General features: G+C 39.7%; 1 protein-coding gene across 6 annotated transcripts in view; it reads left to right on the top strand.

The window, feature by feature from the left end:
* Positions 1-15,332, top strand: part of SLC39A10 (solute carrier family 39 member 10) — a 102,594-nt gene that overhangs the window by 78,646 nt on the left and 8,616 nt on the right. For all 6 annotated transcript variants that reach the window (XM_039493858.1, XM_039493855.1, XM_039493857.1 and 3 more), the window contains exons 4-8: positions 3,724-3,893; positions 5,010-5,228; positions 7,687-7,810; positions 9,208-9,576; positions 11,022-11,102. In XM_039493858.1, coding sequence (XP_039349792.1) covers positions 3,724-3,893; positions 5,010-5,228; positions 7,687-7,810; positions 9,208-9,576; positions 11,022-11,102 — 963 coding nt within the window. The remainder of the gene's footprint in view (positions 1-3,723; positions 3,894-5,009; positions 5,229-7,686; positions 7,811-9,207; positions 9,577-11,021; positions 11,103-15,332) is intronic.

Below are 15,332 nucleotides of genomic sequence, written 5' to 3'. Positions count from 1 at the left end.
ATTATCATCTAAAAAAAATTGGGGGAAATTGCCTTTGTTTTGAAAATAAAGATATTGTCAGTTATAGGGTCTGGGCTACAGATATGCCAGATCTCACAAATTGAACATGAGAGTTGCAATTTCTGTGTAAAATTAGTCCTCACTCATGATCTTGCGATAGAAGTCTCAAATGTCAGAATTAAATCCTAACATTTGAGAATGAGGCTTAATTTTACTTAGAAGTACTGTCAGCCGCCCAGAACACGGTAGCCATTTTATTAGTCACCTGGCCACAGAATCTGAAAGTCCTTAGGTTGGCACAGAGAGGCAAAAGTTAAGCCAGTGCCCTGGTGACCCAGCCAACCTGTAATGGACTCCATTCCTGGCTCTGTCCCTGTGTCTCCCTTTGTCGTCTCCGGTCTGTGTCACCGAGTTCCTCCAAAAGGACTACCCTTCTCCCAGTCACCTGATGCCTTGTTCTCCAGCTCAGTTTGCATGTCCCACCTGCTGGAGTTTCCTCTTTTTAGGTGTTCATTGTTCAGTCCTTGCGGCTTCCGTTTGTCTTGCTGGACTCTGTTGATTTGGATTGGTTTCAGCCAGTTCTTTAATGACTCTGTTAATTCCATCCAGACACCAACACACCTACTGTCTTCAGTGCTGTTCCAGAGGCAATGTTAATGGTTTTGCACCGATGTGGTAGCAATGCACAGGGAAACTGAGGCACATTTAGGATTCATAAAAATGTTACAGATTATTCCCACTTTGTCACAGTTACTAGTAGTGAATATTGGTTAGTTGTTTGCAGGTGCTTATTAGCATGGTAAAAAAAATCAAGCTTGTATTAATTATGTCCTGATAGATGTTAATAATTGTTGGGAAGGGTGCTCTTCTAGTCATTATTTTTAATGACTGCAGCATCATTAAGAAAGGTTAACTTGTTCTATATAAATCTCCCATAGTGACACAGCTACTACCTCATTAACTTTGTTCAAAGATTGCTGTAAACCAAATGTGCTATACGGTGGGTATGGTAGCAGATTTTTTGTTTCACGAGGTAGGCTCATTTTAGTCAGAGTTGACCCTAGCTTAATTATCAAGAGGGTTTGTGAAAAGGCCGCCAAGCATTTTCTACCAATTAAAATGTTGAAGCAGTGTGGAAAACTGTCATCTTATACATGCTTTGAGCCAAGCTAATTACAAAGCTTCCATAGATGAGCGCTTCTTTTTGAAAGAAAGTATTTTCTATTTCAATAATAAGAAAGGGAGCTGATGAATAACTAAGCTTGAAGACCTTAACCGTTTTGAGTGACCTAATTTGCACAATAAGTGAAGCTCATTGCAAACATTTAGCACTTCTTATAGCATCTGATATCTTGAATGCAAATAAAACATTTGCCAGTTGAATGTAATGGTCTGTGAATTGCTGGTTTGGGGTTGTCTGAAAACAAACTCCTTTGTTATTTGTAAAATCGTTTGGGTTTGAGGCAGGGCAGCTTGATTAGATAATGATGTGAAGCTTTCTGTGTCTCATTCAGTGTGGCTAGAGTGAGACTAGCACTAGGAGTATGTCCTAGAGAGAACCAAAATGATGCTTTTCAGCCCTTTCTTTTGCTCTTATTAATTATGTAACTCCAAAGAAGATCCAGTTTCCTTCTTGCTGCAACTTTGTAATTCCTGTCTTTCAGTTAATGCTACTAGTTTACCCATTGAAAACTTATCATGTGTACATACAAGGGAGCCAAATTAAGGTTGCACAGACAACCTTAATTCTGGGATTTCCTTACTGCTGGGTGCTTGACTTTTCAGCCTTAATAATGTTCTTTGAACTGAGGTAAGGGAGTGGGTGAGGGTGTAACGTCTATTACAATTACGATTTTTATTTGCACAATATAAGGAATGAGCATGCACTCTGGAATACAGAAAAAGCTGTTCTAGGATAGCAGCTATTCACTTGTTATCAAAACAAAAGCAAAGGTAAAAAAGTCAAGATTATGTAAATGTTAGAAGAATGGCTCTAATGAAGGGCTGGATCACAGATGACCTGTGCTTGCTGATGGGGGGAGGCATGAGCCTGAAACAGCTCAAGTCATGCCTCCCTGGCAGCTCCTCCCCTCCTGGAAAGCCATGGCCCCTCTGAGGACCTCCTAGCAGTTCCTCTGCCTCTCCCGGCAGAGGAGGGGGCCTGGCCACACCATGTAACCAAGCAATGGGGTGTGTGTGTGATGTGACCCCTCTTCCCCCCCTCCTCCCCCCAAACACGTCACCTCTGGGCTATATCCATCAGCAGTGAAAGGAATGATGAAACCTTCCTCCTGTGGCTGCTAGTCAAGAGAGGGTGAGGTCTGGGCCCTTTCTTTTCCCAGGCCTGAAGGGCTAAGGGAGGAGGACCTCAATGGATTTGAATCATCATCTCTCTCCCCCCACTAGCTCTGGTGCAGAAGACACTGCATCAGCACCATCTGCTGCCAGTGCTGGTCTGGTAATTGTGCAGAACATTTCCTTCTCTCCCCATACTCCTAGTCCTGTCTTTCCATCTTCATTCCCTCCCTCAAATGTAATCAAGTGTAGTCTGCTTTTAGTTAAAAGATGAATTCAGGAGAGGCTGGGATTCCTCTCAATTTGAACAAATTGAAACAAAAATATATCAGTTATTCTGGGGGATAGACCTTTGTTGACCTATAGATGAGGAGAGGGGTTAGGGAGTCAAAGGATATAATTCCCTTAAAAGCAAATTTCCATTTCAGCAATTTAATGACCCCATTTTCTTTCTTTTTTATTTTTATTTTTTTAGTACTTTAGTCTTATGTACATCTTGAAGCTTTCTTGGCATCTTTATTGCTGGCAAACAGCTTTAAATTTTGGGGGTGGGATTAGAGTTAACTTTTTTAAATTTTCTCCATCAAAGGCTGGGCCTTGCTTCTTTTTCATAGCTGAAAATGTAATAATATAAAAATAATGTGTCAGATACAACCCTCCCCTGGCAAAGGATAAAAATCTTGTTAAAATTAATGGCAGGTAGGAAATACCTCATTTCTTTTAGCTTACTATGCTTTATGGACATCTTTATGCTCCCCTGTGTTTTTATATGTTTAATTAATGGACTAGAGAACCAAGCTTTTGCAACTCTGCATTAGGAAGAATAACTGAAGTCTAGTGGCTCTCCTAGCTAATTGGCTTCTTTAATGCCCTCTAGCATGTTTTAATGTTGAAATAAACCTTTGAACACTGTTTACCTGTGTAACTAAAGATAAAGGGAATAAATATAAGATTTTATTTCTTTCCATGTTAAAATATTGCAGTACAAATAGATTATCAAATTCTCACTACTTTTGTAAATGCAAAAAGTCTCTAGCCCACATAAAGTATTAGCTGCTTGCTAAACAAATCGGGCTAAATTCTGATTTCTTGCACCAATATAATATGCAGTGATTGGGGTGAGAATAGAATTTGGCCCTAAAACATCCTCAGAGAAGTGAAAACATTGTTTAAAAGGTTTTAATAGACAAATTATACAAGCCCTGAAAACTTGAGTTTGTAATGAGAAATAGTGATAGATGCTTAACTATAATGGTTCTGTATGGACTTACATCTTACATTTTTAAGTATTTTGGATGTTTATAAAGGCACAATTTAGGTTGACAGGTCACTTTCTTATCAGTTAATAGAATGTCATTCATCACTTATAGGAGTTGTCTTCATGTTCTGTTGATAAACTATTCTGTATTAATTTTTTCCCTCCTACAGCCTGGCTTTGTGGAATCATTTCTATCACTGTCATTAGCCTGCTCTCCTTGCTAGGCGTGATCTTGATACCCATCATTAACCAAGGGTGCTTCAAATTCCTTCTAACCTTCCTGGTGGCTCTGGCCGTTGGAACATTGAGTGGGGATGCACTACTCCATCTGTTGCCACATGTAAGTACCACTCCCACACACAGGTTTTAAAATTCCCAGAGGACTATTCAATATCAACATCAACACTGATTATTTGTTATGCTCATTGGTTGGGCTGTAGATTGGGACTGTAAAGGAAATTTTAAAGCAGCATTTCTTTAAGTTAATTTGACCTCTGTGTGTTTCTTTAAAAAACATGGGAGTGTTAAAACTACTGAAGTATCAAGAGTATGCTGAATTTTTCAGTACCCATGATAAATGTTGTAGAGCTTCTATTTTTGTTTCTTCTTGAAACTTCTGTTTTCAGAAATTTTGGAAAGGTACTTCAGGAGTATTCTGGTTTGAAAACTCATGAGGGTGGGTCACAAGCTACCAGTTCCCAACTGAATATTTTTTGTATGTGATTTTAGTAATAAGGATGTAAACCTGGTTTTGGATCTTTTTTGTTATTAACTGTGCCCAGTCCTTATTTTGTTTGGGTTTATGTATTGTAGAAATATATTACCAGGAAATTGCTCATAAATCCAAGGAAGATGGGGTTTTAATGAGTTGCAGGATATTGACATTTATTTGGAGGGAGAAAACGGAGAGAATGTATTCTACAAACTTCTTTGGCCCTAGACTATAAAGTTCACGTATTGTTTACATTGCATAATCCATGATATACATGTTCTAGGGATGTATGTGTTGATAAGAGTTTGGAACTGTGTTTTGGGTTAGAGCTAAAGTTGTTGGATTGTTATTGCTGCTACCGATGCAGGAACTGTTAGGATAATCGACTCTTGTATGTTAACTGGTTATTTTTAACTTAGTTAATGAGCAGGGCCAGATTTACAGTTAGTTTGCTTCACACCTGAGTGGTACAAAGGAGCTGAAGTCTGTCCTTCTAACTGCCTTGCTGAAACCTCTCTGGGGGAATGTTTCTATTGGTAACCATTGAAGGCAGGTCTTTCAATGAAACAGTTACTATATTTGATGGACCTTTTCTGAAGGAAAGAGATTTTTTTTTTTTAAATGGGTTTTTGGTAGTATTTTTTTTTTTTAGCAGCACAACATCACACGTCATATGGACCTGAAGTCTCTTCAGTTTACTGAAATTGCAAATTCACACTGTGCTTTTATTTTCTTTCCTAATAGTCGCAAGGAGGTCATAACCACAGTCACCACGAGGACCACGGTCATATTCACGAACACAGACATTCTCATGGACATTCCCATGGGCATGGAACAGGAAATGAAAGCTTTCTGGAAAAATATGATGCAGTATTGAAAGGGCTCGTAGCTCTTGCCGGCATTTATCTTTTGTTCATCATTGAACACTGTATAAGAATGTTTAAGCACTACAACAAACAAAAGGTATGTGCCACATTTTGTCATTCTCCATACCGTCATTTAAGATAATACTTGGTCAAATTGCATCCTATAAAAAAAACAGAGATTTTCTTAGAAAGATAAATTCTTAAATACTCTACTTGGAAAGCACTCTGAATGGTGCAGTTTGAATGTTTTGTAAAAACTATTAGCTGTTACTCACCTATTTTCGTTCTAGTTGGTAGCATGTGAAAAACTTGACTGGACCCTTTACTATAAGGGATTGCTTTTCCAGCTGTAAATGACTGTGTTCTCGTCCACAAGATTTGGATATCTTGAATTGTCTCCTGCACATAACAGTCATAATAGACTAGCACTAGCCAAGATGATGGCTGAGGAGTGCTTACGCAAATAAGGATCACAGCATGTTGTTCCAGAATCGGGTGATCTGCTTGCGAAAATGTGAACTGAAGTATATGGAACACTCAGATACTACAGTAATAGGGGTCAGATCTGTACCTAGGTAAATAGGCTGACTTAAGTGACAGGCTGCCTTATTTTAAGAAGAGCTATTACTGACACATTCAGCTGAGGGAGCTGTACTCCTTGTAGTGTATTCAGTTAATCTGGTAGTGACTTGTCTGACCATAACATGATGGTGTACAAAATTATGAATCCATTTACAAGGCTTCTGAATCATTAGGAATTTCTCTCCATAAGAAAATATCAAGAATTACAGACCTTACATTTAAAACTTGACTAGCACTCTTTCTATAACACTCTTTATCTAAAAAAGGATATGGTTTCCTCTCATAGTGCTTTTTCACATGAAAGGCATTTATTTCTGAGAAAATATGGCAGAAGGGGATGAAAGTGGAATATACTGAAGGGGTTGTGACACCACCTGCCCTGCAACCTTGGGTTCCTCACCATTCGTTGTGGCTGTAGCTTCCAACATGGGCCTCTCACAAAGGGTGTGTCTGTGTTATAGCTACAGTCCTGGTCCAGCAATTCTGACCCCAGCAGCCTGTCAGCTACACACCAGCCATACTCTGGTTTCCAGCAGCCTTGATCACTACCTCCAGGATGATCCCAACATGCTCCAAGTCCTGGATTTTCCCCCAAAACATGTATTCTGCACTGCCTAGTTCTTTCCTGGACAGATAGTAGAGGTCCATTGCCCCTGTAAGGGATCAGTGGAAAGGTTTGCTGCTTTAATTGGAGTTACCAAACAATTCAGTTTAAACACAACACTGAATTAGTTTTGATTAAAGAATAAAACAAGTTTATTTAACTGCAAAGATATAGATTTTTAAGTGAGTACAGATACAAGGCATTTAAGTCAGAAATGGTTACAAGAGAAATAAAGATAAAATGCTTCCTAGTAACTGAAACTTAACAAACTAGACTTGTTTCAAGGTAAAATTCTTACCGCATGTTCACAGCAACATAGCTTACCAAATTCTCAAGTCAGGATCTACTCTCAAAGTCTGAAGGGCTGGTTTCTTTGTCATCTGAAGTGAGAGAGAGAGAGAGATAGCAAGAGAGAGTACTTGGGGTGTTTTTGCCCTTCACTTTTGTAGTTCAGTAACCCCTTGAAATGGATTTTCTTGAGCATTACCCCTAGATCAAGTTCCTGTCTGCTGTGCGGATGGAGATATGGAGTCTCCTAGTGAAAGAGGTTCCATGTTGTCTTCTAAAATGCTGATTGATCTGTTCCTGCTCCCCTTCCTTGCCAAAGAATTGCTACTTGATAGGTGATTGTCAGTAAACTTTGACACCTGGCTAGAGGCATCAGCTTGTCTTTTGTCTTTAAGAAAAAGGTTTACCTCTCCCCAGGCTTGTCTGGTAAACCCATTTCCATCGTAATTTCATTTTATGTTCATAACTTTACATATAATGTTGCAATACACATTTCAATATGATATTATTGACCAGAAAGTTATTAGTTTTCAAGTGATACTTCACAAGGTGTATTCTGTACAAAGATTATTACAATTGTGTGTAGGCTATGAATATAGGGTGCATGGATTTACATATATCTTCCACTAAGATTAATGAATTAAATCCTCCAAACTGGTGTGGAAAACCTGTGGTCCCAGCCTGTAGTCTTGGTCATAAAGCACACCAAACAGGAAGGGAGCAAATTTTCTTCATTAAATGCAAATTTTAAACTTGAACAAATTAAACAAATGTAACAGTTCTGTATGGGAAGTGTCTTTTGCCTAATACAACAGGCATTTATGGTGTATTCTGTATATGAATTGTGCTAATTTAGGAAATTATGTTATTTGATTATGTAGGTCTGTGGTCTATAGCAGAAAATCCCCATAATCTGTAGCAGTGATGATCTTCGTGACTATCTGAAATTCTGTAGTTCTGAGATTCACATCAAAAGATAATCTTACTGAATATTGAAGTGATATGTATGACAAAACTTCAGTGAATCTTCCTTTCCTTTCAGTTTTGTTACAAACTAGACACTGACAGTTGTGTGTTTCAGTCTAAACAGAAGTGGTGCAAGAAAAAACAGAAGACTGAAGAATCGCCAATTGGAAGGAAGCTTTCAGAACACAAACTGAATAATAGGCCAGATGCTGACTGGCTTCAGCTCAAACCCCTGGCAGGTAGACATTAATGTTGAGAATTTGTCCTTGACATTTGAGACTCAAAGCAGAGTGTCACACCGTGTAACCTATCGTTTTGTATATTATCACTCCCTCTCTGTAAATCTTTGTTAATAAGACTAGTATTACCCAATCAACTGTCCTCATATAGGACTGCAAGCCCCAGCTATAGTTATAGAAGCACTGAAACACTCTCTGCTATGAGAGCCCTTGGTGTGTTAAATGGCTTTACTTTCCTTTACTAGAAGATGGGAATATTCTTTTCACTTGTCAGAGTGCTGATTTAGACAAATGAGTTTGAAACCATCCAGTAAATCTCCCCCACCACCCCCATAATAAAAAACAAAACAATTATTGTGTTTAACTATAGAAGCCTACATCTTTTTTAATTGAAATACCATTGTCATTGTAAGGATCATCCCACTTAGATTAAGGTCCTTCTCTTGAAATAGTCTCAAAATAATATGTGAGAAACTGTCCAGTAATTTTGTCTGTCTGATTTAAGAAAATGTCAAAGAACATTTAAGAGTTGCATAACCCATTATTTCAAAATCAAAGTTACCTTCTTGGCCAGTGTGAAGTAACCCTTATTATATTTATCGTTCCTCTCTCTCAGCTAGATCATTTTATCACTTCGACCTGAGCTGACACCAGCAAACTTATTGTACCTGGAACATGCTAAATACTTTCCAGCATTTGATTCACCTTTTTCCTTGTTCTTTGTTGTCATTGTGGCTTCCGAGTAAAATTAGTTCTGGCACTCCTGTAAAACTAATCACACTGATCTACTACATTGTGAAAAGAGCACATATAAAAAGGGTGCAGTACAAATAACTTTAAAGAGCTGCCATGTTCAGACACAGAGGTTGCTGCACTCCAGTGCTGGTCAGATTACCTGTGTGTGCGCATGCCTACAGAAATAACCGTGTAAAGTTTTCAATGCACTTTGTCCTCAGTCTTTGGCCTGTAAGAGATTTTATTATTGTATTCTTGACATATTTTTTTTTCTGCTTTTAACTCTGCTAAAACATGAGCTTTCTCTAAATATGTCAGTAGCAAATTATCAGGTACAAGCTAGGTCAGGCTGAAAGTGGTTCTGTGTACTGCAGATGACTTATTGTGCAGAACAGTTGGATTGCATTGAGATTTCTGCATGACCTGCAAACATTCCACAGTAAACAGAGCAACAAAAGAGAATTCTTTGTTACTCCAGCTGCATGCGGAAACAATGATCTTTAGCTTGGGAAGTGTTGGAATGTTTAATAGGCTTCTATGTTTTCTTGTGTTTTAGCAAAGCAGTTGAATATCTGAAAACATTGATATGCAATGGCATGCTTGCTGATGGTTTCTTACTTAAGAATTAATGCACCATGTCTCTTTCTCTGGCTTTAATACAGGTGCCGATGACTCAGTTGTATCTGAAGATCGACTTAATGAAACTGAACTAACTGATCTAGATGGCCAGTTGGAATACCCTCCTAAAAACTTTCTGTCTGTAGAAGATGGAAACCACATGCATCATTCTCACAATGACGTCTCTCACTCTGTTCACGACCATGATCTTCATGATACAGAATATGATGACAACCATAGAGAGGATAAAATAGCTAGGAAACACAACCATCACTGGCATCACAAACATTCCCATCATTCCCATGGTCACTGCCATTCTGGAAAGGACCTGAAAGATACTGGAATTGCTAATATAGCTTGGATGGTAATTATGGGAGATGGCATCCACAATTTTAGCGATGGTTTAGCAATAGGTAAGTAAATACAAGGTGTTGAGCATATTCTCTATGGCTGTACCTACCATAGGTAATTTTGGTAAAATTTCCCATTGGTAAAGTTCTATGGGTGATAGTACAGACTAGGCTCCAGGTGGCCACTAGCATTTTGTTTAATCTTGCTCAGAGCAGGTTTAAGAACCTTGGTGTTTAAAAATGCCAGTAGCTATGGTGCAAGCCTTGTCTATGCTAATTTCAGAAAGGGGAACTACACAAAAATGAGGAAGCTAGCTAAATGGCAATTAAAAGGTACAGTCATAAAAGTGAAATGCCTGCAAGCTGCATGGAAACTTTTAAAAACATCATAATAAAAGTTCAAATTAAATGTATACCCCAAATTGAAAAAAACATAGAGGATTCTTGTCAGTTTCTACACTACAGTGGTACTCCCAACGATGTAAGTTGCCCATTACATTGACTTAATAACTCCACCTCTGCGAGAGGCATAGCGCTTAGGTCGATGTAGTTAGGGCAACTTGGTGGCCTGATAGCTGGGCCTGTGTGCCCCCACCCCCGCCCTGAAGCTGACAGCCTGTGCTGTCAGCTGGGTGCCGGGCTCAAAGCTGGACATCCCTGAGCCCCAGCACGGACAGTCCAAGCTGTCAGCCAGGTGCCGGGCTCACAGCTGGAATCCCCCCCTGCCCTGGAGCTGACAGCCTGAGTTGTGACCCCACACAGGGCTCAGTTTCACAGCAGCGAGCCTACCAGCAGTGAAATTGACATTCTTGTCGGCTTCACAGCTGCTATTGTTTCACATTTTGTCTCTGGCTCCTGCTATCAGCCCTGGGGCCTAGGGCGCCAGCTGTGAGCCCAGCGCCACACTGACAGCCAGAGCTGGAGAGGAAATATGAAATAATCGCTGCTGTAAAACTGACAAGATTGTCAATTTCATTCCTGGTAGGGTCCCTGCTGTGAAATTAAGCCCCATGCTGGGCTCACATCTCGGTCAGCCCGGGGGTGGGGCTCTAGCTGTGGCACCGAGATGTGCCACACTCTGGCTCTCAGTGCCCCACAATTCTCCACTTTAATCGGTGTAAGCGCTTCCAGTGAGAATGCGCACCACCAGCAGAAGGAAGGCAGTGCGGATGCCAATAGTTGATTTAATTGCTGTGGTGGCTGTAAGTCGACCTAATTTAAGACAACCTAATTTTGTAGCATAGACAATCCTCTAGAGAGAGAAATTGGACAGAAGTAAGCAGCTTTTGTGGCATTTTGGGTTCTGTTATAGCATCATCCATCCAGATTCACCCAGATCTTACAAGTGTCTTTGGAAGTAGAAAGTCCACTGTTCTGAATATTTCACATGTATGCTGAAAAATACTGGAATCTCTGCAAAGGGAACTCTGTACATTACCTATCTATTGATTGTTGTTTAGCATAGCCAATAAAATTAAAATACCATTATTTGCATCTTATTTTTCCAGGAGCAGCTTTTAGTGCCGGATTGACAGGAGGAATTAGTACATCTGTAGCAGTGTTTTGTCATGAGCTTCCCCATGAATTAGGTAATTAATTCTGTAAACTTCAAATGTGGTTGGTTTTGGTCTGTTTGACATTGAATGAAAAGCTGCTATATAAAAAATATATCCATGGGTCATCACAGTAGTAATGAAGGTAAACAAAATGCAATGTGAAAACCATTAGCATGACCATTTACACCAGTAGAAACTCACATACAGAACATGACTCACATACAGAACATGATTATACAATTTACTATGCCATTTATTCAATGTGTATAATCAGAACATTAGTCTGTATTTTACTAGGAATCTAGTGTCATCAGTATACCATCCATTCTGCATATGAAACTTTCAGAATGCATGTTATTACAACGTTCTTACTGAATACACTTGAGTACATTGTTGGTTGGTCACACACTTGTGAACTTATTATTCTGTCAGGGATAGGAATCTGTGAATTTCATTCAGCTAAGAGCTCATAAGGAGGAATACTGTGTCCACTACCAGTCAATCCTGTTTGATATGGGGTCCTGCAAATAGAAGAGGTGTGCTGCATCACATTGCATATGTGATATTAGAGAAAAAAATTGCATAGGCAAAAAGGAAAATTTTATGAACATGACTTTTTAAGATGCAGCTATCTAGCTGCTGAACTGCTGTTTTGGCAGCCCTGGTGGGGGGTGGGTATGGATTATCAGGGTCTATACAATTCATAGTAGACTGAGTACATGGGAGAATATTTTGCTTCCTTGCAAATTAGGGCTTCCAGGTAGCTATATGTATCTGAAATCCATTGGCACTAAGACAGAATTTTTAAAGCAATTATTCTTTAAGGCTAGCATTAGCATTGCTGTTTTGCAGATGTTTTTTCACAGTTCAGTGGGCAGTGTTACAATCGCACTTCTCCTTGACTATTTTCCATTGCTGAATTACAGCTCTGCCGTTTGCAATCTTCTCCACCCCCTAGAAGGCTTGTAACTGGAAGATCTTTTGAGGCACTATTTTCTGAGGCCATGGTTTCAATTCTAGAGATTTTTAAGACTGGGTGAAAGGATAAAATGATCATACTGGAATTAAAAGAATGTTGGCAGGTTTTCTCTCTTCAAAATGATGCTTTTGTCTTTGCTCTCTGTTTGTTCTTGCTGTCTCCAATACACCATACTTTAGTAGTAGAGGTCACTTCTAGTGTTTCAAACAAGCATATCATGAATGACTCGTCCAGCTAATGTCTGTTATTACCCAGAGAGGACCTAGCTGGGGCCAGGTTGTGCCCCTCCAAGAGAGGAGTAAAGCCACAAAATACTTGTAAAGCTTTTAGAGATCCTTGGATGAAAAGCACTATAGAAGTAAAATACAGATTTAGCCTGCCACCATTTCTCTGAGACAGATAAGAGATTACAGATGGGGTATTGCAGAAGTTTTTAGTACTGGACAACAATGCTACACACAACAGTTTAGGACAAAAAGTGAAACTGCTGGAGAATTTAAGGAGATGGAATGTATGTTATTGGAGTTAGAATTTGTTCAGGATAATGGAATTAATTTAACACCTCCATCTTGAGAGACGCAGCTGTGAGATTTTACTCCACATGGTTTTGCATTTCATCGGAAAGAGAGGGAGGGAACTACTGAGTTAGTATTCTGCACTGGAGGGTCCCGGAGCAACATTAGTGGAGAACAAGAGGAGATGATAATTTTATAACACATTTCCATGTTTGGCTTGGATTTGACAGAGTCCTGTATTTTGTTGGGGTTCACTGAATGGCACTGAATCATTTCGATGGTCTGGCCAAACTCAGCCTAGGTGTAAACAGTTGACAGTCATTTTTGAGCATTTACTTAGTTTTGTCTGTTCGCCAAATTCAGCGACAGACTTCGAAGATGACAAGTTTTCCGCTTCCTGTCCAGGAGGCTGGAGAAGTTTTGTCTAGGTGCAAGGTAATGGTTGGCTGATCTATCACTGTAGGGAGCCGCCTCTTAGAGCCCCAGCTCTGACGGAAGTGGAGGGCAAAAGACCTATACTGAGTTTTAAAGGATCACTAACAATTGGTTTCAGGCAAGCTGAGAGAGTTGCAGTCAGGATATGTTGCTTCTAGTGGTTCTCACTGGATGAGAGAGGAGACTTCTATATACACACTTAAAAAGGTGGGTTAAAAATTAGCAAATACTTTTGACCTACTTTTAAAGAATAATACTGAACCATTCCAGGTATGCGGTTAGTTAATTATTTAAATATTAGTTAGTTTAAATATTTTTCTGCTTAGTGACTTCATTTTGCCATTTTAATTACTTTCTAGACATGCATGTTATTTATGGCCATTATTTGAATACATTAAGGCCAGGTCTACACTACAGACAGGCTTAATGTGATCTATGAGCATTGGTTGAAGTGAAATTTCCCATTCTTCTTCAAGTGCTCATTCGCATCAATTCCTTATTTACTTAACATACAACAATAGTTTAGTTATAGACTTATAGAAAGACACCTTCTAAAAACGTTAAATGTATTACTGGCACGCGAAACCTTAAATCAGAGTGAATAAAGGTTGCCGACCCCTGGACTAGATAATGATTCTATCAGTCTCCTATTTCTCTAAAGCCAAAAGATTGTTTGAGCAATATGAAGAATCATAATAATACCTACCTGTTATATAGTGCTTTTCATCAGCAGATCTCAAAGCTTTACAAAAGAGGTCAGTTTTTTCCCTGTTTTACATATGGTGAAACTGAAAGACAGGAAGGGAAAGTGACTTTCCCTAGGTCGCCCAGCAGACCAGTGCCACAGTTGGGAAGAAAACCTAGATCTCCTGAGTCCAAGTTCCGTGCTCTCTCTACCAGGCTCCCTGTACAAACTTTAGTGTTATGCAAGATAAAATCTTCTTTTAAATCAAGGAAATACATACACTGTATATTTCCCTGTTTTCATTTTCTGTAAACAAAACATTCACCTTAACATAATCCTACCACAGTTTGTTACTTCAAGATGCACTTGGGAGATAAAGTAATTTTAATAACAAAGTATAAAAGTCAGCATGACTAATATGCTGAGTAGATGAGAATTTTTAGCATCATCATGTGTTCAGCATCCTGAAGAAGGAAAGTAAGCTTATAAAAGCAAACACGAAACAGAGAAAATAAAGATTTTTAGCTTTTAAAGTAATTGGAGAGGGAGCTAAGTGGCTTAGTATATGCCACACTTCTGGCAAGAGTTCAAATCTTGAAATGCAAGATGAGTCACACATGGAAAGGAACATTAAAATAACAGTTACCCACATTTCAGCTCTGCATTTGTTATGCTCAGGGGAGGCATAGTATGGTGGAGTTCTGGAAGAGCTATATAGGCAAACTTGTATAGCATCTGTCACTCTTTGGTTGGGTCACATCAGCATTCAGTTATTCAATTTCCCATTGCAGTCGGATGATAAGTTGGTGGTGATTGGATTTTTTAAGGCCTTTTGGAAGAAATGAGACCTAATGTAGAGGGGGCAAATGCAAGTTGGAATTTTGGATGCTCTAAGTAAAATCTAGGTGAGAACCGTTCTCTTAGCTGAAGATTGATTTTCTACAGACTAAAATGCTGAAGACTTATAGCTATACCTTAAGGGTTCCACACACCTGTGTTCAAAGCTTTTACGATGTCACACTAACTTTCATGGTGGTGTCCTTAAAATTGCTGAGGCCCTCTGGCAAACTCCGTCCTCTATCCCTCTGACCTCAAAACGAGCCGAAAAGAAATACTTTGTCCCAGCCGAAGGGTTTGAATACCTTTACACCAACCCTCCCCCGGGATCACTGGTGGTTTCTGTGGCCAATGAAAGAGACAAACGGGCATATCAGCTCGACCCCCAAAAATAAAGAGGCCAAACAATTGAGGGACCTGTTTGGAAGAAAAATAAATTCAACGGCCACTTTGCAGTTCCATGTGGCAAACCATCAGGCCCTCTTGGGCTGATACAATTGTAACTTAAGGGACTCCATCCATAAGTTCAAGGAGTCCCTCCTGCAGGGTTTGGCCCAAGAATGTGGCACCCTGGCAGAGGAGGGCACTGTGGCTGCCAGGTGCTCCCTAGAGATGGCATGGGACGCAGCGGGCTCGGCAGCCAGGGTGGTCGCGTCAGCGATGGTAATGAGGTGCAGCTCCTGGCAGCACTGGTCTCTCCCAAGAAATGCAGACCTCCATCCAGGGGGGAATGGGAATGGTCTCTTTTTGGACCAGACGGATGCGATGCTTCATGGGCTAAAGGACACTAGTGTTTCCAACTTCATATGCTG

Source organism: Mauremys reevesii, linkage group 11 (assembly GCF_016161935.1).
Source record: "Mauremys reevesii isolate NIE-2019 linkage group 11, ASM1616193v1, whole genome shotgun sequence".
NCBI classification, from domain to species: Eukaryota; Metazoa; Chordata; order Testudines; family Geoemydidae; genus Mauremys; species Mauremys reevesii.
This window is presented reverse-complemented; position numbering and strand designations above follow the sequence as displayed.